Source organism: Eulemur rufifrons, chromosome 12 (genome assembly GCF_041146395.1).
Source record: "Eulemur rufifrons isolate Redbay chromosome 12, OSU_ERuf_1, whole genome shotgun sequence".
NCBI lineage: Eukaryota > Metazoa > Chordata > Mammalia > Primates > Lemuridae > Eulemur > Eulemur rufifrons.
In genome coordinates, this window is record NC_090994.1 from 10,197,697 (window position 1) to 10,225,450 (window position 27,754).

The following is a 27,754-nucleotide window of genomic DNA, read 5'->3' on the forward strand; positions in this document are numbered from 1 at the left end:
GCCTCCGCTTAGGACTCGCTTCAGTTGCTTTTTAATTTGCTGTTGTATGAAACTGAACCAGGGTTCAAGTTACACAGGCCGCCTCTACAGCGGGCAGGCTGGGCTTTCACGTTCCCTGAAATAAAGAAATTCGGATCTGGCCCCAACGCCTGGCCCCGGACCAGCGGGCGGCGCCCTGGTGGTGACTACGGTCCTGCCCGCAGCCACCGCGGGGCTGGCCAAGTGCAGACCTGGCAACCCCCAAGTGGACGGCCACGTTTTCAGGAGAGTCGGCCCTTCGTGGCTCTCTGGGCACTAAGAGCGGCGTGCGAACGTGGAAGCTGGAGAGCGTCCCGGGCGCCGAACGCGCGCAGGTCGCTGCGTCCCTGGGACTCCGCACCACGCGTCCCTCCCTGCATCCCCAGCCCACCGCCACTCCCACCGCGGGGCAAGGGGGTCAGCCGAGGGCGAGAGGGCCCGGTGCGGCCGAGATGCCAGCAACGCCTTCCCGCGCCCCGCCCGTTCCTCTAGAAGGGGCCAATGTCTGCCCGCGCGTCCTCAGGCGGGGGCTGAGCCGCTGCCCCGACTAAGCCGGGGTCACCTTGGCCCGCGTGCCTTTCATTCCAGGGCACCCCCAGCGGGGAGGTCACTGCTGGTCACCGCCAGCCGGGCCCTTGCTCCCGCCTCCCTCGTCCCGCCCTCACACCCCCGACCCTCCCCGGCGGGGTCCGCGCGCCCGGGAACGCGGCCGCAGCCGGAGAGGAAGGGACAGCGCGGGAACCCAGGGCGGGAACCAGGCGCCGACCCTGCAAGATCGGAAGGAGATTCCCTCCCTGTCCCTCGCGGGTCCCACTCGGGTGACTCTTCTCGAGGCCGCGCTCGGTGCGCACCGCATCCCCTTCCAACTTCCTCGCTGCCATCCGCAGGACGGGTAGCAGGGGCCACTGCCGCGCGTGCAGGTGGAGGGGAGTTTGCGCGCAAAACTTACGGTCGTCGGCGGCCACCCCTCCTCGGGAAGCGGTCAGACTCGGCAGCCACACACCCAGGGCCACCAGGAACAGGGCTTTGCTCATCTTGGGGCACGTCTCTCTGCAGGAGTTGCCAGGTGCCGACCGACAGATGGACCCCCGGAGCCGAAGCAGCCGGAGGGCAGGAGCCGAGGACAGCCGCAGGGCAAGTCGCGCTTTAAAGGGGAGAGGAGGACAGCTAGAAGTGGCAGGTTTCCTCGGAGGAGGAGGAGGGGGAAGAGGAGGAGTAAGAATCGAGTCTGACACTGTTTCCACTCCGCGGCTTCTTATGTGATTGGAAATATGCAAATAAATCTCATCATCTATTGGCTATAAAATCATAAGTTGGAGGGAGGGCCCTAAATTCACTCCCAAACATTTGAACAAACAGTAAAGAGAAGAGGGGGAAAGGGCAGAAGGGAGAATTTGCTTTCTGCTGGCTCCTGTTTGCTTAGCCTGAGGGGATCTACTCCCCAGGGCCCCCAGCATAAGCACCAAACACAGGTTTATATTGATTTATGTTAAATACTCAACTTATATTGATTTATGTTAAATAATCACCAGTTTTACAAGAAGGGGAAGTGTAGCTGTTAAACTACATTTGGTCAGTACTTTAATCCACTCCTTTTTTGATGAATTCTGTTTGTTAACTTGCAGTGCCCCCCAAATCAGTCTCGGGGGTACAAGAACACACATTGCTCCCTAGTTTGTGCTTAACGCAATGGAGTATTTGAACATTGACAAGCGCATTAGCTTCTGCGATGGAGAAAAGCCCACTTGCTCTAACTAGTTTCTAATTTTTGCCTCCTGCAAATTATACTCAATCCTCAAACTCATCAAGGAATGCAAGAGTCACATTTGATCTTCAGAGGCAGGACATGGAGGTCAGATAATTTAAAACTGTATTGAGTTATGATAAGTGAAAAGAAGACAGTCACAAAAGACACTTATTGTATGATTCCATTTAAAATGTCCACAAATAGGCAAATCTATAGAGACAGAAAGTAGATCAGCGGTTGCCTGGGGCTGGGAATAGAGGAGGGAAAGAATGGGGAGCTTTGGGGAGGGGGTGATGAAAATGTTCTAAAATGACATTATGGTGATATTTCACAACTCTGTAAATATACGAAATACCATTGAATTGTACACTTTAAATGAGTGAACTATATGGTATGTGAGTTATATCACAATAAAGCTATTTTTAAAAGTGTATTGAAGCATGCAAGGAAAATAAGAAAAATAAAATGACATTGGAGACTGTGCCTTTCTGCCAAAATGCTCAGAATATTTTCAAATATCTTTTGAAATGGAAAGGATTTATATTAGCCAGGAATGGCAATTAACTCTATACCCCCCACCTTATTGCCGAGAAACTGGCTCATAGCATCTCCCATCCACTATCTTTACCGTTCTGAATATTTTTAATGTCTCCTTCTACTCATGGCTCCCTCCATCACATACACATACACACAGTGTACATTTGTAGGTTAGAAGGATGAAAGGCTTTTTGTAAAACTAGGCTCACTTTTTAAATTTTTCTCAAAAAATAAAAGCTGATAATACCCAAATAATTCAAAGTTTGCTATTCTGCAAAATAGGGTCCTATCTTTAAGTTGATACATTGGATGCCACAGTTTATTGTTTTGTATCGCAATTATTAAAGAACATATTGTGCACATTCATTCTATCCTAAAAACAGCGGTCCCCAACCTTTTTGACATAAGGACCGGTTTCATGGAAGACAATTTTTCCGCGGAGCGGAAGGGGTTGGGGACGCGGGGGTGGAGTTCTGCGGTTCTTTAGCCGGTCCCTAACAGGCTGTAGAGGGACCTGGGGTTGGGGACCCCAGCTATAAAGCATGTGGAGAATTTTAAAACCTGCCAAAAATTAAACTCCATAGAAAAACTTTACAAGTGGCATAACATACCATGCCACTATGAAGAGTAACTATGATATGGCAGTCCTCCAAAAACCATATAGTAAACCCTAATTTTAGAAAAACTACAGAAGATGAGTGCAATTGCATTGGATGTCCTCACGGTGTAAATGACATACAAGCAGAAGTGCAACGATGCCTACTATCTTATATGGAATATTCATGCGGATTATTTTCAGGCATAAAAATGTCATTCGATAAGAACCGAACCAAACTGCACTTTTGTGCCTTTCAGAGAACTGCAAGAAAATCTTATATAACTGCTAAGGGGAAGTGTTTTTATAATGTATTTTTAAAATGACTTCCCAGGTTAACAGATAACAAAATCAAAGCACTCAGGAGTTAGAGTATATATTTCCTTAAATAATGAAACCGGTTTTAAAGTGTCCTGTGCTGTTACCGTGCAGAGATTTCCAGAAAGACAGCTCAGCAGCTTGGCCTGGCAGAAAGCAGGCAGGCTGGCTTTTGTCCCAGGCCCAGCAGCGAGCAGGTGGGTGTGGCACCAACGCTCTCTCCTGATTGGCTGTGCTGGAAGTGGTCACGTGCCTTCGTTCTCACGCAGAGACTCACGTGATCTCTGGGCCAGGACTGCGTGTGCATTAGTGAAGCGTCTCGTCCAAGCTGGAGCAGGGTTGGTTGGCCTCAGTAGCGTGAGTCTTGGCTTTTCCCGTTATTGGCATTTCGTTGGTGTTAGACTGAAAAAGCTTTAAGTTAAGAGAAGCTAAGCATTTTATAAACGTTTAACAAAACAGTACCCTTATAGCAGGACACTTGCTCCTGGTAGACGTTAAAAACGACGTTAAGTAAAAAGTTCAATGTGCACACCTAAGGAAACAACCAGAAATTCCAGATGTAGGGAAGCATCTACCTAGCTTGTTATTGTCTCTCCTATTTTGATTTAGGGCCTGCGATTTACACACACTGGGCACTTTTCCTGCATTTAATCATTACGAAATTACCCCGAACTGAATTAATATTCCCTTTCTACAGATAAGCGAAGATGAAACTCAAGGTAGATTAAATAACAGTAACCACGAATCACAAAATGTTTGTGGGGTATTTTTTGGCGATGACAGGAGAGAAGGAAAATTATCTGATGTGTGATATTTTAATGTTGCTGTAATTGCAAACTAGAAAAGGCTGGGAAGCAGATTTTTGTGGTGCACGAATATTTTGGTGCACGAATATTTTAGTGCAGATTTTATTTTGTGGCTTCCTTGCTAAACTAAAATATGATGAAATGTCTAAGTGGGCTCTAAAGAATATTAGTACTGAGGTGGATCTGGTCTCTACCACAAAAGTTACATTTAATATAGAAAAAAGATGATGAATACAAATAAAATTGTACAAATTTACAAATACAAAATCATAAATGTTAAAAAATATTTTAAAATCTATTGCCCTCTGAAATAAGAAAAGGCCAAACCAAGGTGTTTACTAAAAATTGTCATGGGGGGAGGTTTCCACCACTCTCTAGGCACATCTCAGCATTAAATTGTAGCACAAACTGGATCTGAACTGAGATGATGGCCTGTGGGTGAAGGTGAAAATGGGCTTGAGATCAGCAGCTCTGGGATCTGGGGGGATTGAGGGGTGTGGGGAGAATTGCTTCAAACCATAAAGGTATGGTATAAAATAATCCAGACACATTTTAAGGATTTTCGTTTTCTTGAGTTGGGAATATTCATACCCTTCCCCTTCCGAAAACAATGGAAAGCAAAATAAAAAGAACAAAGAGAAAGAAAGAGATTATATTTTATTATCAACATTAAAAGATTTGTCTGACTAAAGTTAAGAAGAGCAATAAAATTTTTCAAAAGAGAGAACGGAAAAAAAAAAAAAAAAAAAGCAAATGCATTGCAATGTTACATCCAGAATGAGGCTTTCTGGTGAGGGAGAAGTGACAGAGCACACCAGCCAAATGCTGTCACCGAAGAACTGTAGAAGGATGCAGGCCTTTCCTACAAGACAGCTTGTAAAAACTAAAAAGAATCCCCACAAATAACTCACTGGATTTATAATGTTTATTTATAAGTAGTTTTCCCCCTTTTCCAAAAAACAAAACAAAACAAAACTTAAGTCTATGTAGAAGATAAAAGGAGACATTTTATGAGACCTAGTTAATGATTTGAATATGCAAGATCATGAATGTTTTTTGATGATGGTTTCACATTCAGAAATAACTTCAAACCCAACATCAAAGCCCAGGTCTGAAAATGAGCTGAGCTCTACTAAATAGAAGATATGTTTAAGGTGTCCCCTGCTGACATCCTGATGATACTGTAACGTCTCAGAAAAGCCCTCTTAAGAGGCTTGAAACAGAATTGACTTGATTATTACACTCTTGTATTGTTATTTGAGCTTTCCTGTTTCTTTTGTTAGGTCCTAAGTAGGTATTGCTCTTTCCACCTCTGAGGTTTTTCCCACAGCATGGAAGGGTGCTGGGAAGTTAGGAGGTTCTTAGAAAGTGTTGGGTGAATTAATAACACTGAGTAAAAGATGATACAGTATGAAATGGGGAGAAGGCAGGATTCTTTTTTATTTTAAATTTTCATTAGACTTATTAATTATAAAACTTCAATCACAGACACACACACACAACCCCTTTGCCGTAAATTAAATCTAGGTAGGCCAAATCTGGATTAGAAGAATGGAAGTCAACTTCATTTGACTGGAATGTTTGCTGGCTTCATCTCTTCCTCTTCTTTCTTCTAATTAACTCTTTAGATAAAAAAGCAAAATATTGTTGAACAAAACCAAAAATACTAAAAACAGAACTTTCAAGTGCTACAAATTCTCTGTGGAATTTCCCAGATTTCCCTCTGAGAGTTTGTCACTACCTCCTGTGTTGTAAAGTGGTGTCCACTCCTTGATTATTGTACTTAAAATAGGGCATTATTTACTGTCTACTGCATGAATTTTTGACCTGCTCCAAGTTGGGGGTGAAATCTCATTCATTATCTCTGTATCCTTCCCACCAGACATACAGCTGGGTACCAGAGTAGGTGCTCAGACATCTATGTGAACAAGTGATTGAATAAAGGAAGGAAGTAAAAGTTTGAAGGGTGAAAATCAGTATATGCCACAAGGTATTTAATTTCTCTTAAAACTCATTTTCTAGTTTCCTTGGCAAAATAGATAAATAAAAGAGCCAGAATTAAAATGGATAAATTGAACTCTTTGAATCTTAAAGAAGTTTATGGATGAATGAACATCATTCTGTTCATAAATGAAATAAGTCCAAAAAGAGAGGACCCACAGGGAACTTACATTGTCACTACATTGTTGTAAACATTTGTGATTATACAGTAGTACTCTTTACTTTCATCATGTGACTTAAATGTGTTATAATAACTGATAACATTTCATAGGTGACTTTTTTTCTCCTCTTTGAATTGATATTTTAGCCTAGAACTAGTTGTCATTTTATGAATTTTTGGGAATTTATTTTGTTGTCACTGGTAAAATTAGAGTTCCGTTTTATCAAAAAATAATATTTATGTTGTTCAGTACCGATTCCAATATCTTTCACTGAAGATATTTAAATTGTCTGATAATAATACAACGTGTCACGTAGAAACAGGCTTCACAAGCTGTGAAGACAAAGACGTCAGACTCAGAATTGAAACTTTGCCTGGGCCTGGCCTTGATTTTCAAACAACTGCCCAGGAAAATTAGCACACAAATTGTAATATGTTCAGAATTTTGTCTGAAAGCTCCACTCTCTGACTTCACACATCAGTCACTACACTTCCTTTTAGTACACAGGGATTTGATCAACCTGTGTCCAAAATTCTAACACAGCCATCACAAGCCTACTGCACATCTCCTACCCTAGATACACTCTTTGGATCATTTCATGCTTCAGAAGGTCAAGTCAGTTGACTTATTTCTTAATCACAGTGTAAGAGGGCCAGAAATCCGCCAGGACCTTGAGCCTACATAATTAAGGGCCTTCTCTAGAGGCCTTGAACCCAATTTGTCTGCTGGACCGGCCAGGAGAAAATAGGCAGCCTCATCAGCTCTGCCCTGCCTGAATTAGGGAAGCTTTTCAATCTCAAACTTCAATTCTGGCAGCTTGAGGAAAGAAAAGTTCCAAGGAAAGCTGATCTTAGAATTTGATGGAGAAGATTGGAGCAGAGGTGGCAAGGTCCACACTGAAAGGTGGGGAGACCACAGAAGTGGGAGCTCTGGGCCTACCCCTGATTGCTAGGAGCCTGGCCTCAGGGATCACCTGGACATCAGCACTCCCAGATATTTTAAGGTGGAATGCTGTGTTTACTCAAGTACTGTAAATCTTTATCTGTAACCTGTTGAAGCTGGTTGATAGCAGCTTGTGAAAGTTGATTGTTACATCTTCGGGCACTTTGCAAGCACTTTGACAGCATTTATAGCTTGAAATAAGTCACTGAGGGAGTATTTCCACCATGGAAATCAGCAAACAGTCCCAACAAAGGCTTTTTGCCCCCTGAAGAGAGCTGGGTGTTAAATATTTACCAGTGCACCACTGATTCTTCCCCCTGTGAAATCCTTGGTGTAAACCAGTGGTTCTCAACCAGAAAGCTTTTTGGCACCCGGGTGACATTTGACAATGTCGGGAGACATATTTAGTTGTCAAAATTGGAGGAACTGGAGTTGCTTTGAAAGGTGGAAGCCAGAAATGCTGCTAAACATCGATTGCCACAGCCCCACACAACAAAGAATAAGAATTAACGAGCCCCAAATGTCAATAGTGACAGGGTGAGAAAATCGTGATGTAAACCTTGAGAAAGTAGAGTTTCCTGAAAGGCCTTACTCATTAAGACTAAAATAGATTCCCAGTGGTGGAACTGACAAGAATATCCCTATAATTCTGCTTTTCCCCCATTTAAAGGCTTGTGATCGCTTTACATATAGACCATCCTAGCCAATGAGAAGTGGTATCTCGTGATTTTCACTTATATTTACCTGATAGCTAATGATATTAAGCATCTTTTCATGTGCTTATTGGACATTTATATATCTTCTTTGAAGAAATGTGTTTTTTGATCCATTGCCCATTTTTAGTTGAGTTGTTTGTCTTTTATTATTGAGTTGTAAGAATTTTTTATATATTCTAGGTATGCTATCAGTTTATAATTTCATTTCATTGTGCTCAGAGAACATACTTTGTATAATTTAAATCCTTTTAAGTTTGCTGAGGCTTGGTTTATGACCTAGTATATGCTTTAACCTGTAGAATATTTCATGTGCAGGAGAAAAATGAGTATTCTACTATTTTGGGGGAGTAGAATGTTCAATAGATACCTGTCATTTAGTCTGGTTGGTTTACAGTGTTGTTCAATTTTTAATTTTGTTTATCCTCTGCCTAGTTGTTTTATCCATTATTGAAAATGGAGTATTGAAGTCTCCAACTATTGTTGTTCAATTGTCTTCCTGATGGATTGACCTATCATTATAAAATATCCCTCTTCATCTCTAGGAGTGTTTTTTGTTTTAAAGCCTACTTTGTGTAATATTTGTGTAGCCACTCCAATTTTCTTATGGTTGCCATTTGTATGATATATCTTTTTCTGTTCTTTTACTTACAAGCTCTTTGTATTTTGAAACCTAAAGTGTATACTGTACACAGCATATAGTTGTTCCTGCTTTTTAAATTTGACAATCTCTTCATTTTGATTGGATTGTTTAGTCCATTCATATTTAACGCTATTATTGGTTGGATTTACCTGTGTCATTTTACTTTTTGTTTGCTGTGTGTCACATCATTTTTGTTCCTCTATTTACCCTTTACTGCTTTCTTTTTCAGTAACTGAATATTTTCTAGTGTGCTATTTCCATTACCTTAATGATTTTTTTATTAGGTGGTTTGAGTCATTTTCTTAGTGTGTGCCGTAGGGCTTATTATGTACATATTTTTTGTTTTTAATTTTGTTTTTTTAAATTGTGATGCCCTGTGTCTCTAAGGCCAGAAATAAATAATAGTTTTTTAGGGGTCTGAGAAATTTCAACTAGGAAAAGAAATTGGCGTTTGTTCTTGAGCAGAGGGAGATGTTGTGGTAGGCCAGGTCCCAGATGGCAGTTGACCAGATGGCATCCAGAAGCCAACTGGCTGAGAGACAGGGAAGCAAATAAGACAAGAAATCCAGTCTTCCCTGGGTTTATTTTTAAGGGAAGGTAATAAGTACCTGCATTTTACTGCCCATGCACCTGTAACCAGAGGATTTTATCCTGGAATGTGTGAATTTTGCAAATAAAACAAAACAAAAAACCTACTTGAAATGAAATGGTTTGGATCAGACATCTATTTTGACAACCTGATTATTTTGTACTTTATTCTTTTGTTCTTGAATGAATGTTTTATTTGCAATTCTAATGGTTAAAGTGTTTCCCAATTTCAGATGATTTTTTAAATTGAGATAAAATTTACATAAAACAAGAATTAACCATGCAGTTCAATGAGTTTTTTATTGAGATAAAATACATTTAATATAAAATTTACCATTTTAACAATTTTTAGGTAGATAGTTCAGTGGCATTAGTACACTTACATTGTGTAATCATCACCACTATCTAATCCCAGAATTTTTTTTTAATTTTTTTTATTTCAGTATATTACAGGGGTACAAATGTTTAGGTTACGTATATTGCTTTTGCCCCACCCGAGTCAGAACTTCAAACGTGTCCATCCCCCAGACGGTGCTCACCGCACCCATTAGGTGTGTATATGCCCATCCCCTCCTCCCCCCTCCCACCTGCCCGACACCCAATTAACGTTATTACTATATGTGCACTTAAGTGTTGATCAGTTAATACCAATTTGATGGTGAGTCCATGTGTTGCTTGTTTTTCCGTTCTTGTGATACTTCACTTAGTAGAATGGGTTTCAGCTCTTTCCAGGATAATACAAGAGGTGCTAGATCACCATTGTTTTTTGTGGCTAAGTAGAACTCGGTGGTATACATATACCACATTTTATTAATCCACTCATGTATTGATGGGCACTTGGGTTGTTTCCACATCTTTGCAGTTGTGAATTGTGCTGCTATAAATTTTCGAGTGCAGGTGTTTTTTTTATAGCATGTCTTTTATTCCTTTGGGTAGATGCCCAGTAATGGGATTGCTGGATCCAATGGTAGTTCTACTTGTAGCTCTTTGAGGTATCTCCATATTACTTTCCAGAGGTTGTACTTGTTTGCAGTCCCATAACCCCAGGACTTTTTATCATCCCAAATTGAAACTGTTTTACCCATTAAACTGTAAATCCCCATTTCCCTCACCCCTCCAACCCTCAATAACCATGATTCTATTTACTTTCTCTATGATTTGACTGTTCCAGGTCTCTCTTGTAAGTAGAATCATACATTATGTGTCTTTTGTTTTTGGCTTATTTCATTTAGCATAATGTCCTCAAGGTTCCTCCATGTTGTAGCATGTAGCAGAATTTCATTTCTTTTTAAGGCTCAATAATATTCCATTGTAGGTGTATGCCATATTTTATTTATCCATATTTTGATCGCTGAACATTTTGGTTGTTTTTACCTTTTGGCGATTGTGAATAATGCTCCCAGGAACATTGGTGTACAAATATCTGTTCGAATCCCTACTTTCAGTTCTGTTGAGTATATACCCAGAAGTGGAATTTCTGGATCATATGGTAATTCAGTGTTTAGATTTTTTTGAGGAAACTCTATACTGTTTTCTTATTTCCACCAGCAGTACACATAGGTTCCAATTTCTCCACATCCTTGTCAACACTTATTATTTTCTGGTTTTTGTTTTTATATTTTGTTTTTAATGAGTCATTCTAATGAATATGAAGGCTCATGCCAGTTTCTCTGCAGGACCTTAGATGCTCTGTTGTCTGTCTCCACCCATAATCTTTTGCCCCAAGTATATTAGGGCTATCCACAAAACGCAACCAATGGGAGATATGTATATATGTATCTATATACATATGATTTATTTTATATTTACATGATTTATTGTAAGATATTGGCTCACATGATTATGGAGGCTGAGAAATCCCATGATCTGCCTTCTGCAAGCTGGAAATCCAGGCAAACCAGTGATATAGTTCCAAGACCTGAGAGCAGGAGAGCATTGAATCAACTTATCAATTGGAGTGACCTGACATCTTAGTATGGAGTCTCCTAATCTATAAATATCTTTGCATTCATTCAGGTGTTTTATTTTATTTTTTTATTTTTATTTTTTTTATTTTTTTTTTTTTTGAGACAGAGTCTCACTCTGTTGCCCAGGCTAGAGTGAGTGCCGTGGCGTCAGCCTCGCTCACAGCAACCTCAAACTCCTGAGCTCAAGAGATCCTCCTGTCTCAGCCTCCCGAGTAGCTGGGACTACAGGCATGCACCACCATGCCCGGCTAATTTTTTCTATATATATTTTTAGCTGTCCATATAATTTCTTTCTATTTTTAGTAGAGATGGGGTCTCGCTCTTGCTCAGGCTGGTCTCGAACTCCTGAGCTCAAGTGATCCACCCACCTCGGCCTCCCAGAGTGCTAGGATTACAGGCGTGAGCCACCGCGCCCGGCCCAGGTGTTTTATTTTTTAATTCTCTCTGCATGTTGAGTAATTTTCCACGTAGAGTTCTTAAAAATTTTTTAAAATATATTCTGAGGCATTTTATTTGTTAATGCTATTGTAAATGATATTTATGTTTTTCATTGTTTGTCACTGGTATGTACAAATTAAATTGATGGGGAGGAGTATATTGGCCTTGTATCCTGTGATCTTGATAACTTATTTGGCAGTTCCTTTAGGTTATTTGAAAACATCCATTTTCTTTTATTTTGTTCTTTATATTTTATTCTTCAATTAAAGACAATTGTACTTTTTCCTTTATACTTTTATACTTTTTATTTTTGTTCACTCTCTTATTGACTGGGACCTCCAGTTAAATATTGAATAGAAGTGGTGAGAAAAAATTTTTTTGGTGTTGTTTCCAATCTTAGGAGGTTAAAGTGTTCAATATTTCACCATTAAGTATGATTTTAGCTGTAGGTTTTGGATAGTTACCTTTTGCCATATTAAGCATTTTTTTTGTATTTCTAGTATGTCAATATTTTATTATTAATTGATGTTAAATTTTATCAGATGCTTTTTCTGCATCTACTTAAATGATCAAAACACTTTCCTCCTTTGTCCTTTTAGTATGGTGAATTACACTGATTGGTTTACAAATATTGAAGCAATCTTGTATTTGTGATATAAATATCACATAATAATATTCTTGTCTTATAGAATGAGTTGGGAACTGTTTTCCTTTCTCTATATTCTGAAAGAGTTTGTATAGCATTGCTATTATTTGTTTTTATTTCCTTATTAAATATTTGACAGCATTCAACAATGAAGCTGCCTATTCTTACAGCTTTATTTGAGGGAAAGATTTTATTTATTTATTTATTTTTTTAGAGACAAGCTTTCACTCTGCTGTCCAGACAGTAGGTCAGTGGCATGATCATAGCTCACTGAATCCTTGAACTCCATCCTTTGGAATCTGTGTTCCCGGGTGGCCACCCTCAAACTTTGTACTTGGACAAACTCAATATTTGATCATTTTTCCTGCATCTCTTTATTTAAGTTTGTGTAGTTTTTACAGTTCTTTATATGTTCTGAAAACAAACTTTACAGATATGTGTATACAAATATTTTCTTCCAGTATATGATTTTCATTTTATTAACTGTGCCTTTCTAAAGAATACAAGTTTTTAAATTTGGTAAAGTTCAATTTACCAATTTTTATAGCTTTATCGATCATGTTTTTCAGTCTTCTTCATTATTTCCCATAGATCCACATTTCTGGTATCTGAATAACTTCTTCATGTAATGTTTTATAGTGCATGTTTACTGGCAATAAATTGTCCCTGTTTTTGTTAATCTGAAAATGTAAAATGTCTTTATTTTGAAGGATATTTTTATTGGATATAGAATTCTAAGTTGCCACTTAATTTTTTTTTCCAGTACTTTCAAGAGGTCTTTTTTTTTTGGTTGGTGTTCTCTACTTTTTGTGATAAGAAATCACCTGTCATTATTATCATTGTTTACATGTGCCCGTGTGTAACATCTGTTTTCTTTATTTTTGTTTTTCAGCAGTTTGATTATGATGTTCAAAAAATCAACCAGGTATGGTAGTGGCGCATGCCTATAGTCCCAGCTACTTGGGAGGCTGAGGCAGGAGCATCTCTTGACCCCAGGAGTTTGAGGCTGCAGTGAGCTATGGTGATGCCACTGCACTCTAGCTGGGGTGACAGAGCAAGACCTTTTCTCAAAAAAAAAAAATTATCAAATTATCGTGAGTTATTTTTATATTATTTTTTAAATGATAGAGTAGTAAATGAAAAACTATAGGTGCCTAGGGGAAATGACCAACCAGCACTTCAAACTAACTTTTGTATAATAATTTAATTTTGGAAATTTGAAGCTGTATCAATCCTGACAAACCTTACAAAAGAAATGAATAGCTGTTCCTTCATCAATCACTTTCTTGTTTACTTTTCGTTCATTTAGTCATTTAAAATGTGTGGGTCACGCAAAGGTGTGGATCTCACAAGGGTGAATATAATTTATGGTTCCTGCCCTGAGACTCTTCTTTGTTCCTGATTAGTAATGGGTTAACTGGAAAATGGCCTTCCTCATGCCGGTTTCTCTTTTCTTCACTTGTTGCCCCAAGCAGACAAATCCACCAAACCACCAGTTAGTACAAGGTATTATTCTCAGTCACCTAGAAGTTTAGGAACGTGGTCTAGAGCAGCATTTCTCAATCTGGTTTTTTTTTTTTTTCATTTTTTTTCTTTTTTTTTCATTTTTTTCTTTTCTTTTTTTTCATTTTTTTCCTTTTCTTTTTTTTTCATTTTTTTCTTTTCTTTTCTTTTTTTTTCCTTGCCCTGAGACAGAGCAAGACCCTGTCTCAAAAAAAAAAATAAATAAATAATAATTTAAAAAAAGGAATTTGTGAACAGAAGAGTGCTATAGAAATGCCGGCGTTCAGGGATTATCTGTTACTTCTTAATGACATTGCTTCCTTCTGAGGTACGATATAGTATTATTTTGAAATGTTATCTTGTTTCCCGAAAAGTAAGTCTTCCAAGCTAAAAATTATATAATGACAAAGAAACAAGTTGCACGTTGTGTTTACTCAAGTTGATGGTGTTTCTAGAACTGTGCTGACGTCTGAGTGGAAAGTGAATTCCACTCAGAATTGCTCTGGCTCGGTTTCTACTATGGCGACATGGAAGAGCTTGTCCTAATTCTCAGAATTTTACCCTTGAAAAATCAGTGTCCTAAGAAGTGCACCAGGCACTGTCTTTGGAACCCAGAGCCCAGGGGTCATTTCTTGGTATGGGGACTGACCAGTGAAAATGTAAGACAATGTGTTATGTGTGTTTGGACTCAATCACCCCAGGGCGCCGGACCTTAAACGGAGTGATTTCTGTGCTTGTGAATTTCCTGGAGCATGAAGTTTTATAGGAGAGCTGTCTCTCGTGCTCTGCTTTTTATGTCACCTTAGAAGAGTCAGTCAGGAGAAAAGCCTGTCCGATGCTTTAGCTTCTTATTTACATTTTCTTTAAGAAGCTCCGAAGTCATCTGTTTAGATGGTTTAGACTCAAGTTGATGAGAATGTGGAGACTTCGGAAGGACTTGGCAGCCAGCTGGTGGCCACTGACCTTTGTCCCTTCGTTTTGTTGGCAGCTTGACTCCTAATGTCCAGTGGTCTGGATAGAGGTGAGAGGTGGCACTCCCTGAACTGAACCCTAGACCAGAACACTGTAGTCATCAAGTCTGTGGCTGGACAGGTCCCAGCTTTGCTCCTCCTCCATTGCAAACTGGCTAGGGAGGATAAATCCAAACCCTAAATTCCTAAAATGATCTCAACCAGGAGAACACAGATGGGAGGTTTTTCCTTGAGAGCAAGATTACACTCTACTGCCAAGGCTGATCTTTTATTTCTCAGCCTCCCAGATTCTTGTTGTGTGCTTGTCTGTCTCCTAAAACTAACCTCTCAATCATCTTAAACAAGGGAGAGAACTTCTTGTCTTTAGATCTAATTGGTTGGAAAGGAAAAAATTAATTTTTGTCCATTTTAATGTTTTCCTCCATTATAAAATAAGATTATTCTTAAGAGGTCAAGAATAACTATATTAGATGGAAATAATGTATTCTCAAATTTTTTGGTTTTGTTTTTATAAAGCAGAGTTGGTAGTGAATGTAGATTTGTAGATTTGTTCAGTGAAACAGTAAGATTTTTTTTCACTGGTGGTGTTTGGTTCTGGTTTTGGTTTTGATTTTCTGCTTTTAGAATTCTTCAAAGAGCAGTCATATTTGGTTGCTGTTTTTGCCATGGCTGTGGGATCATTCTGTGCTTTGAAATAGTTGACTGTGAAAATGTTTGCCCTTGGCTATTTAATCAAATAGGATTCATTTTTCCAAATCATGCAAATTTTGGTTGATTTTTTTTTAATGGCTGAAATTTTTATCCAAAAAATCTGCTAACAATCTATCATATTTTGACTTAAGAGATGTGACCGAACCAATAAGCTGGTGAGGTCTCTATAATTTGGTGCTTCTCAATGGGGATCAGTCTATGTTTTCGAAAGTCCACCAGAGAGAGATGAAAAGAATTCCTGCTCTTGTACAATATATTTGACTTCCCAGGTGTCAGTAAGTGGAAATGCCATTTTTAAGGTCTTGGTTTGGTTTTGCAGTTGAGAGTTACAAGAATTCTGCAGTAGCCTAGCACTTTTTGATTTCTACTTTATCTTTATTACACTAAAACTACATAGAAGTTATTAGTTAAGTTGCCTATATGACACCAAATACCTGGATATTTGCATTTCCCCCCCAGTTTTTAGTCTGTGCATGTAGTACCATGTCTGAACCCAATGTAAGAATCTCACTGTATGATGGGGGTTCATTGCATAACACAGACATGTCATCGTACATCTTTAATTTTGCATGACTGCAATCCTAGCCACTCTATTTTCCTTATACACCTTACCACTATTTACATCATCATTACCTAATTGCCACTGAGTTTTAAATATATATCTGGAGGAAGTTTCAAAATAAGCAGAAGGCAGTCAAGTAAATGAATCAATTCTGCCTGAACTCCAGGTTCATCTTTCTGAGTAGCTCTCTTCCTGCTGTCCCGGAGGTCTAATTACTTCCCTAGGTGCCTATTTTCTTGCCCAAGATGACTAAGAAAACAGGTGAGGAGACAGCCATCATTTTTTGAAGGTTCCAAAAGCCTTCGGACCATCTGTCTACATCCCTGCTGTCTGACTGAAGGTTTGCCTTCTTTTTCGTACCTACAGGAAATTAAAAGTTTGAACTAACGATAGGAAATACATGTGATGGCATCCTTTGCACTTTCCCACAAGCTGTTCTTTCATTCAAATCCCTACTTAATTATTTTGGGGATCAGTCATTTAGAAGGAGCGGGTAACTTTTTCCAAAGGTCATGCATGGAGAATATGTCGTCATATTGCCAGGAAGTCATAGGGCACAGACTTGTGGAAAAAAATTAAAAATGGGTAGAATTGGGCTTTGGAGATCAGAGAGGCACAAATGTGGGACGCTTTCCATGTGTTTTCTTAGGACCACTTTTCTTTTCTTTTTTTTTTTTTTTTTTTTTGAGACAGAGTCTCACTTTGTTGCCCAGGCTAGAGTGAGTGCCGTGGCGTCAGCTTAGCTCACAGCAACCTCAGACTCCGCGGCTTAAGCGATCCTACTGCCTCAGCCTCCCGAGTAGCTGGGACTACAGGCATGCGCCACTATGCCCGGCTAATTTTTTCTATATAGATTTTTAGTTGTCCATATAATGTCTTTCTATTTTTAGTAGAGACGGGGTCTCGCTCAGGCTGGTCTCGAACTTCTGACCTTGAGCAATCCACCCGCCTCGGCCTCCCAGAGTGCTAGGATTACAGGCGTGAGCCACCGCGCCCGGCCAGGACCACTTTTCATGTTAGAAACACCGTCAATTTGTCTCTCAGAAAAGCAAGGCATCAGAGAAACAAAGTAATGGAAAAGAATCCGCTGACACTACAGTTATAAATAGGGACCCCCAGTTTCTATAACATGATAGTCACTTAAAATGTCTGTCCATAGGTGCATGGCTTGTTAAAGACACAGTATAAAGGAAATACAGCCATACCTAACTATCCTCCTTGCCTGTGTAGAAAAAAGACAGTGTAGACATAAATCTCCTCTGCAGCTAACACTGTGAAGGGGTGTCCCCTCTCAGAAGTGTCATGTGCTGAGCACAAAAAAATTCTTAAGCGGGTTAGGGACACCTGCACCCTGAATTTGCTCCAACACCACCTGGGAATGAGCGACGGTCTAGGAGAATGCACGGTCACGTCCAGGAGTGGGCAGGAGGCCACTGGGCGGTACAGATACTCAGCCCTTGCTCTCCCCTCACACTGGCATTTGAAGGACTCTCTAGGGGTCATAAAACATTCCACGTACGTCCTCTTTTGTGTTCACAGTAGCCTCAGGAGGTAGCCAGGGCAGGTAATAGTATCTTCATCTTACACGTAAGGAAGTGAAGCTCATCGATGCTCAGGGCTTGGCTTAAAGGCTTGCTGGGTGGCAGAACCCCGTCTCCTCTCTCGCTGGGGCTCCTCTGTGGGGCACCCCTTTGAAAGTCCTGCTAGAACTGGAATCGGGACTCTCAGAAGGGCATCCACCAAAGCATCCCAGTGAGGGGTGGAAACCAGCCTCCATCACACCATGAGTGCTGTGCCCGGGGCTTCCTGTCAGGGTCTCCTGGAATCCCCTCGGTGCCCCAGCTGGGGCTTAGAAAAGTTTAGTGACTTGTCCAAATTCACACAGCTAGGAAGCGGCGAAGCTTATTTATTACAAAATCTGCGGTGTTAGAGTTATGCTTTCTTGCTGCTACCAAAACTTACAAGGCCAGGGGACTCTAGGTATTATCTGTCCTAGCTCCTTCATTTGACAGATCTGGTGTCTGACACATTCTTGCCCAGGTAATGGCTGTGTTGTGCCAATGCTCAGGCCTCCTGATTCTCCTCCTGTTACTCTTTTCACCATGCCAGCGCAGGCTGCGGGGGAACTGTCTAGGTGCCCGGTGCTGTGACCAAGTGAAGCAGTGGCTTTACATGCCAAGGTCTGGCCTGCAGCCCAGAACTGTGGTGGTCACCCTGCGATGGTGGGAAGCCACAGCACAGGTGCCTGGCCTAGGCCTGCATACAGTAGGAGCTCAGTAAACATTGAATGAATGAATGGATGCAGTTGTCATCACAGCCCTCGGTGGCGGTACTATGAGCCCCAGTGTTCTACGGAAGAGCAGACAGCCTCCAACAGGTCGGGACCTGCTCCGGCCCCGGCTTAGAAGTGCAGGCCTTCTGATAACAGACACCCAGTTTCTTCACACCGCAGTGGCTGTCTGCAACTGGCACAGCTTTGGATTTGGAGATTTTGTGTTGCTTCTTTCCAGATCCAGGAATGGAAGTGGGAGAGGTGGCTGTGAGCTGCCCTCATCATGCACACAGGGTCAGGTGACCTCTAGGGCCTCCTTGATGGTTTCTGTGGCCATTCCCCTTGGCACCTGGGATGGGAGGTAGAGACAGGTGTCTCCATAGGACAAGGCTACTCCACCGACCTGAGAGATTGGCTGAGTCTCAAGTGAGACAATGTGTGTAAACATTATTTTTAAACTGTACAACACAATACCAAAAAGCATATTGTTAATAATGGTAACTAAATGATGAGGTGAATTTACTGTTAGGCTTCTATACTTTGACTACTCATAGTATGGATAAATTTGTGCTACCAATTCTTGCTACACACTGGCCTAAGCAATTCTCTGATTTCCTTGTTGCAAAGAAGTTACTTTGTATATGTACATGTTTTGTAGTATTTCACTCCAGTAGACAGTTACTTCTTTACTCTTTCATTTAGGACTTCCTGGTTGTAGACAGTTGCCTCATCTGACTGCTACTTTTATGCTTTGGAAGGGAGTGCGTGTTAGGCAATTTGTCCCTTTTATTTAACCTTTTCCACCACAATTGAGCAACTTTAAGAAACTGTTCTCTGATATTTCTCAGTCTTCACAGTGACACAAGTTCTATGGGGCAATATTTTTCTATTTTAAAGTAAGTCTTTATCTTACTCAATTCAAAGGGTTCGCTGTTCCCCTGATTGGCTAGACCGCTGGAAACCGTGAAAGACATTTTCACAGTGGTGTGACATTTCAAACTCCAGGTAAATACTGAAAACTAGGAAATTTCCAGACACTCCCAATGTGAGATTGAAATTTATTTTACAACGTTGACTACACTAGCTCTGGAGATGATATCAAGTTTGTCCTGAAATTGGCTCCAGCAATTGTGTACATCTCATGGTGCAGGTAAGAAATGGCAGCTAGACACGCTGTGGCTTGTTTAAGGTTGTGCACTAACGTGGGAAGGAGAACCCCAGAGTCCCTGCCTGATTCTCCCTAAGTCATGCCACCTGCCTTGCAGAGATCTGGGCACCTTTTGCTGCAGAGAGCTGCTGCCCCAAATCCTATGGGTCTCCACTGTTGGGCACTGTGTATCTAATGATGCTCTCTCTTAAGGCTTTCGGTACCGTGGGCTCTTAGCACCCTGCGTTCATGGCCATGTTTAGTGTATTGTCACATTGACTCTGGAAAGTTTCAGAGACCAGCATGGAATGCCCAGATCTGACCTAGGCATCCAAAACAAATGCAGAGAAAACAGGAATTATACTTTTTGCCTTTCAATACATTTCCCAGCGTAGGTGGAGTTCTCTCTTACTCCTTTTTTTCCTTATCATTACTGATAAAAAGAACGTTCGCATCATCTTAGATTATTTTGACTTGGAACAACTTTCAGTTGCCATGTAACAAATGATCTGGAAAATATCTTTAGACATGGTCATTATTAAAATATCCTTCATTTATAAAATGGTTTACTCATAGTGACTTCGTTCATCAATTGCGTCAAAATCTTGCCCTAAACTGCTCTCGGGAGGAATCTTCCCATCCACAAAAGAAAAGTGGGCAGAGAAGGAAAAGTGAGTGAGATTAGACACAGAGCCCGCGGCTCCCCTCTTATCTCTCAGAATGTTCCGTATTTGTATGTCTAGTCAATCAATTTTGCCCTTGACTTTGGAGAAATCATTGAGCATTTTGGTGAGGGGGAACTTGGGCAAATTCAGTTAAAGGTGATTTTAGAAATACTTTGTTCTCTGACGTAAGCCACCCCTACCCTAGTGGGCACCTGGTCCCACTCTCAGCAGCAGTGACTACAGGCAATGTTTCCTTATGCTGCATCCAACTCTCAGTTTTCCTACTATTATTTACTGAGGAAAAGAATCATCTTGCCTGAATCATGGACTTTGAAAGATATTAAACTTACATAGCTTATTATCATAGGAATAAAGAAAATGTCTCTGCTTTCAGGTTCATCTGAGTGTAGCAAGATTGGAAACTAAGCATTTAAAAAGTGTGTTACAGAGATGAATACAGTAACAAAGAAAGTACAATGTGATAAAAATTATTTTGACACAGAAATCCCCATAGAGTACTGGCCACGTGGACTATGAACTGAGGCCAAGTACCACTGTTACTAATATGGCACCTTCCCCAAATTATAGGCGTTGGGCAAGGAGAAAATAACTTCAGAATCCAAATTGGCAAATGTCCTAACACGCACAAGAGCACCAACTAGCTGTATAATCAAAGGCAAGGTTTTTAAATTCAGATTGACCAAGATATAATTTATATTGTAAAATTTACCCTTTTTAGTGTGAGTTTTGATAAATGCAGTTAGCCAAGCAACCACCATCATGATACAGAGCACAGTTCCGTCACCCCCAAAATTTCTCCCTTGTCCTTTTGTAATCAGTCCCTCCCCTCACTGCCAATCCCTGGCAACCGCTGATCTGTTCTTAATCCTCATAATTGGAAGACAGGATTCTTAATCTTTTAAGCCTTGGTTTTCTCATTCATCATATGAGACAACTAACAATATCTCCTCTGTCATAGGGTTGTTAAAAAGATTAAGATAATATATATAAAATGCTTAGTGCAATGCCTGTTACAATATAAGCACTAAATAAATGCTAGTGGTTACTATTATTATCATTGTTATTATTTTAAAGTTGTTGAGTACTAAGTTGTAATCCAGAAAGCACAACAGCATAGTAAGTCAGAGGAAGTTCATAAGACACAATATTCTACGTAACATAGAATCATTTTCGATAGTACCCTGACAATTGGCCACCAAGCCTCAATTAGAATACCTCCAATAATGAGAAACTCAGGGTTTTCCCAGGCAGCTTATTACATTGTTGGACAGTAATGTTAGTTTCAGTGTTTCTTTGGCCTTTCCATAACTTTTATTCATAGATCACAATGGTCTTAGCACACAAGTACAATTTCTCTATCAAATAATGGGTCTTGAAACATTTGAAAATAGCACCCTCTCCTCTCCTTAGTCCTATTCCTGAGTTTCCTCCCTAGGAAAGAAAGCCAAACAGAGAAAGCTAGGTATTATTGGTAGGCATTGTACGGAGGTAGAGGGTGACTCAGTACAAGAAAGAATGTTCTGAGAGAGTTACTCAAAGATGAGAGAGGTGGAGATAGAGGTCATTTCTCTGCCCTTTAAGAAGTTTAAATCTTGGTTGAAGAATCACTGATCAGAGATACTGTAGAAAGATCTTGCTAGTACGGTAACACATCCTTCACACTCTCCTTCACTGCGAAGGTAAATGAGAGTCACAAATCAAGGTGCTCCATTCTACCAGAGCATTTTGCATCTGAAAGCACTGCATATTTCTATCATGTACCTGTGTGTGCACATGCCTACTTCCAAAACAGAGATACAGTTTGAACAACAAGGAGGCTAGGGATGCTGATCCCCACATAACTGAAAATCTACGTAAAACTTTTGACTTAACTGCTAACAGCCTACTGTTGACCAGCACCCTTACTGATAACATAATCAGTCGATTAACACATACTTTGTATGTTATATATATTACATACTGTAGTCTCACAATAAAGTAAGAGAAAGTGTTATTAAGAAAATCATAAGCAAGAGAAAATATATTACTGCTCATTAAATGGAAGTGGATCATCATAAAGATCTTCATCCTCATCATCTTCACATTAAGTAGGTTGAGGAGGAAGAGGAAGAAGAGGGGTTGGTCTTGCTGCCTCAGGTGTGGCAGAGGTGGAAGGAAATCTGTATGTAAGTGGACCTGCACAGTTCAAGATCAAGTTCAACTGTTCAAGGTCAACTGTAATTATAAAATTAATGCCATCACAAATTTTAAAGTAAGTCATTCACTGTTCTGCTTTATTCATAAACAAGAATCTCTTTCCTCCGTCTCCCTCTCTCTCTCTTCTTTTTGTTTCTTCTTTCCTTCTCTGCCTCCCTTCCTTCCTTTTGATTTATTTGGAGTTTAGAGAAAATCCCCCTCCTGTCAAGAATGACCTTGATCCTTGATAGGATAATAAAGTTTCATATGGAAAATGAAACTTCTCTAAAAGCAGAAACACCTTTCAAAGCAACCATTAATTTTCAAATTCAAACTACTTTCTGCCTTTTAGAGAAGTTATTTTTCAAAATTAAGTGTCCATCCATGTCCAGCTAAGGTTCTCATGCCATAATTTGAAGTCAATGAAATTCCAAACATCCTTCTATCTTGCTTTGACTTTTGTGTAGTTAATACTTTCAAAATTTCCTTCAAAAGGAACAGCATGTAAGATTTTCTAGAAAGAGATATCTGTGGGGAAACATTTGTTCATATGTCTGACAATAAGTTATTTTTATTCTACAAGTAATAGATTGCTGTTTAATGAACAGGTTTGCTAAAAGGAAATGCTGGAAACTCTTCCAGGGCTATGCTTGTGTTCGCTGAGGTTTGTTGAATTTTCTAGAAGAAGTCCTGCCAGAGAAAATCAGGACTATGATCTGGGATCATTACTGTGCCCTGTAATTTCTATAAAGCCAGCGTGCATTAAATGTCATTATTTTCTCTAACTCAACCACTTAAAGTGTGTTTCTATCTGGGGCTGTGCAGAAAACCTCCTGCTCTCAGGGTATCTGCTTAATTTGCTTAATTTTGGAGGGCAGCAATGTGAAGTAGGAGGAGTGGGCATCTGGCATCAGACAGACCTGGGTTTTCATCCAGTTTCTGCCATGAGTAGCTGCATGACCTTGAGACATTTTCTGAAACTGTCTGAGCCCCGGTTTCTGTCTATAAAACCAGGGTGAAAAAAACCTCTCAGGCTTCTTGTAAAGAGCAAATGAGATAGTGCAGTAAAGCTTATAGATTAGAGAAGAAAAGAAAGAATATAAAATATAAAGTGAGATGTACTGTAATAGAAGATCAAAAAGCAAGGAACTGTCAGCCTTTGTTAGGTTCAAATAGTTTGAACATTCTTAAGGAGGCTTGAGAAATTGTTTAACTATTATACTTATTTCTCTTACATGTTTCCAGTCATGAAAAGGACAACAAAATTAGTAAACATCTCTAAAATCTTGAATTTAGTTGGAATAGTAGAAAGCTCAACTAGAATTTTAAAGAGCGGTCGTTTGTTATTCATGAAACATCTTACTTTGAGTTCTCCTGATAGCAGAGCCTGAGGCAAGGATTTGGGTACAAGTAGTTTAGCTGGGAGGGATCATGGGCAGAGTTCTAAAGATGATTCCCCAAGATTTTGCACCCTAATTCCTGGGCCTATGAATATGATGAGATATCGTGATTGAAATTATGTTAACATTATGTGGCTAAAAGGACTTTGCAGGTGGGATTGAGTTACTAATCTGTTGGCTTTGAGTTAATCCAAAGGAGATCATCCAGGTATGCCTAATCTAATACCATGAGCCCTTTAAAGCAGAAAGTTTTCTCTGGTTGATTGCAGAAAGAGAATTCAGAGATATTGAAAAACACAAGGAGGAGGTGACATGCCATTGCAGGCTTTCGTAATGGTGGGGGACAGGTGGAAGGAGCCAGAGAGCAGCCCCAAGGAACAGAGAATGACCCCCGGCCAACAGAAAACATGGACCTCAGTCCTGCAAGGAACTGGATTCTGCCAATGATCTGAATGAGTTTGGAAGCAGATTCTTTCCAGAAGCCTCCAGAAAAGCACCCAGCCTGGCTGACAACCTGATTTCAGCTTAGAGAGATCCGAAGCAGAGAATCTCGTCTAGCCCACTCAGACCTTTGACCTACAAAATAGGTAATGAGTTTAACACCGGTAAAAAATGTGTGGTAATTTGTTATGCAGCAATAAAACTCTCCTACAGGAAGTGATCAAAGCGAGTAGGAGGTATGGAGTGGAGAGTGAAGAGTGAGTGGAGGTAGTGAAGAGGGAAAGACGAAAGCCAATGTAGGAGTGCCCGATGGGAGGTTGTGGTTGGAGAAACGAGGGCTTCCTTGTCCTGTCATCTCCCGAGAAGTGTGCAGAATGCGTCCAGAATCTTTCATCTACAACCACGAGACTACAGCATCCACCTGCTGGCTCGGTCCGGCTCAGCCCCCCACCCCCACTGAGGTAAGGGGGGGCCTTAAATACCCTGCACTGCAGGGCTGTCCTTGCAGCACAGCCTGAGGGTGTCCAGAATGGAGTAGGAGAAGCCCTGTGGAAAAATGCAGAAGGACACAAGCTTTTGGGGTGGAAGGCTGGCCGTACAAAATGAGTCTGAGCTTGCACAGAATGTCCTAGAAAGCTATGGCTGAAAAAAGAAGTATGCCAAGGTAATGTGAGAAGAGTTTTTAAAACAAGAAATAAAATAATAATGAAGATAATAAATAAAAATCCTAGAGTATCAAATCTGAGGCTCAGAGAGAAGAAGAGTTTTGCTCAAAGGAGCCAAATCTGTGCACATCAGCATCAAAATGACAATTCAAGTCGTGTGACCTGCAGGGCTGCCCCTCTCCACTGCCCCTGGAGCTTCTGCTCTGTTGGTGAAGCAGCGTTAAATCCATAAACCCGAGAATTCCTACCCACCTTCTGGGCCGCGTTCTTGTATGTACCAAACTAGAATACAAGGCTACTTCCAGCCTCTAAGTTCATTTCACACTTCGACATGTAGTGCTTTGTACTAGCATTTATATTTTAGAGTCGCAGTGCATTAGCAACCCCAAAATCATTAAACCCAGTGTAGTGCTGCTTGCAAAGATCTAGATACCAGGGTAACTGGGAGAAAAGTTAATATTGAGCCGATTGTCTATATTTTCAAGTTTGTCAACTCTCTACAATTCATTCTGAGTCACCTAGAAACATTTTAGCTTCTCCTGACTTGTGGCGTATTTTTTCTCTCTGGCTGCTGGAGTGGAAGTGGAATTGGAAAGGATTTGACAAAATAATTTCGTTCCCAAACTTCTTGCTGACAAACTCTTGCTCCTTGTTCCAGACCGGTCATCCAAATTTATACCCATTTTTAAAGAAATAAGTCTATTAATTCTCCTGATACTAAGCATATAGACATCTTCTCTTAAGCAATTGAATTTACATAGCAACTGATAAGATTTGATAAAGTCATTGATAAAGATTTATCTTTGCACCCTAAAGTGAGCTTGGTAAAAAGCTTATCTGAGCATCTTACTTGATTTCAATTTCAGTTTCAACAATTCAGACTTGGTTTTTCAGGTGTGCCAATTACTCTTAAAATAATCTATTCACCATGCTGGGTAAGCATTCCTGTTATAATCTGAGCTTCATTCTAAGTACCTGGATTTATAAGAAAGGATAACAAGGAAATGATAGTTTGCCTCACAAAAGATTGAACAAAGACAGCTTAAAATAGAACTTTCTGCAACACATCTAAAGCACTACATTTCATTAATTCAAAGGCATACTTTTTTTTTGTAATGCTTTGACAACTCTGAAATTGGGATGCATCTTCCATTGCTGTCAGCCGGGAAGCATTTGCTCTGTACCTTCTTGTCTTTGCCTGCATGTGCACAAACATAAAAAATGCCAGCTTCAGAACTTGCAGAGTGAGGCCAGGCATGCAGGCTCAGGCCTGCAATCCCAGCACTGTGGGAGGCTGAGGTGGGAGGATCGCCTGAGGCCAGGAGTTTGAGAACAGCCTGGGCAACATAGCAAGATCCTATGTCTACAAAAAATAAGAAAAACTAGCTGTGTGTGGTGGTGCGTGCCTATAGTCCCAGCTGCTTGGGAGGCTGAGGCAGGAGGATTGCTTGAGCCTTGGAGTTTGAGGTTGCAGTGAGCTATGATGATGTCATTGCACTCTAGCCCAATGACAGAGCAAGACTCTGTCTCAAAAAAAACCCCAAAAAACAAAAAAACACACACATAAGAAAACACAGCTTGCAGAGTGATTTATTAAGTCTGACACAGCCTAGTTTCTGCCTCCTTCCCTGCCATTTTCTCCAGATACAGGGACCCTGTCTGAGGTTCTAGATCTCATTGTACATTATTAGGACATTTGTACCATCAGTTCAGTATGCCTGGAATGCACTTTTCTCCAATCTTCTTATAATTATCCTTCTTCTTTTCATTCAAATCTCAGCCTAAAATGCCTACTTAAACACATAAAGTAGCTGTCCAGTCATTATTATATCTGTGCTCACTCTCCAGTATGTGAAATTTTTCTTGTTAGCGTATTAATTGACTGAGTGATGGATTGATTGTCTTCCCTTCCTAGAACACAAGCTCCCTCTGAGGCATTCTGCCTGCCTGCCTCACTGCTGTATCCTATCCCTAGCACCCAGAACAATGCCTTGCTCAAAGTAGTAGCTCAATAAACATATGTTAAAAGAAAGAATGCATGTCCATTTAGTTTAACCCACATAATATATAATCCTGATATTTCCAAGACCAGTTTTTTTCTAAAAAACAAAACAAACAAAAAAAAAACCTTAATTTTATTGAGCAAAAGAAAGAAAAAGGAGGAAACACTATCTGAACAGACTTGGCTGGCGTGTGTGGCAGCTGTGCGCTGTCTTAGATGTTAATGGGAGGAACCCCAGACTGTCAGGCCCTCCCATTTCTAGTTTTTAAGGCTCTCACTCAATGCCAGTTTCTCAAGCCCCTCTCTGCTGTCTCTACTCCCGTGGAAAGCAAGGCCATGGCTCCTTGTTTTTCATGGCTCAAGAGATTTTCAGAAGTGAGCAAAGTCCCTGCGCAGAGTAGGAATACAGAAGTTTTTTGAATGAATCCGTGTATACACACTAAGGGAGTGATTTAATAATCCCACCCAATGACTGTGGAAGAAATTGGATGATTCCAAACAGTTCTATGGCCCAGACCCACCTTTGGAAGCAGGTGAGTTCCACCTGCAGACTTAGTCAAAGACAGGATCATTGTCTAGGAAAGTACAAAGTCCCATTTCTTATCACCATGTCCTGGAGCCAATTTCCCCCAATTTCCTCTAGTGGGACAAAGTATGTCCTTATATTTATAAAAAATGATCCTTTAATCGCTGATTAATATTTTATCAAGTCCCTTTCTTTCCAGAAACTTGTTTACTGTGTGCCAATTTAAGAGAATTGTGAGAGAGATCTTAAAAACAGGAAATCGAGATTTCCCCTGGCTGGGCACCATGGCTAATACCTGCAATCCTAACATTTTGGGAGGCCCAGGTGGGAGGAACACATGATGCCAGGAGTTCAAGACCATCCTGGGCAATGTAGAAAGACCCGTCTCTACAAAAAATTTAAAAATTGGCCAGGCGTAGTGGCATGTGCCTGTAGTCCCAGCTACTTGGGAGGCTGAAGCAAGAGGATCGCTGAGCCCAGGAGTTCGATGTTACAGTGAGCTATGATTGCTTCACTGCATTCTAGCCTTGGCAACAGAGTGAGACACTATCTCTAAAAAAGAGAGAGAAAAAG

At 40.5% G+C, this 27,754-nt stretch overlaps 1 protein-coding gene across 1 annotated transcript in view; it reads right to left on the minus strand.

Annotated features, from left to right (window-relative positions):
• LPL (lipoprotein lipase) overlaps positions 1-27,227 on the minus strand; it is a 45,687-nt gene extending 18,460 nt beyond the window's left edge. Inside the window, exons 1-3 of the mRNA XM_069484794.1 lie at positions 27,177-27,227; positions 24,471-24,534; positions 968-1,162 (exon numbers count right to left, since the gene is read on the minus strand). Coding sequence (XP_069340895.1) covers positions 968-1,162; positions 24,471-24,534; positions 27,177-27,227 — 310 coding nt within the window. The remainder of the gene's footprint in view (positions 1-967; positions 1,163-24,470; positions 24,535-27,176) is intronic.
• Positions 27,228-27,754: the final 527 nt, after the last annotated feature.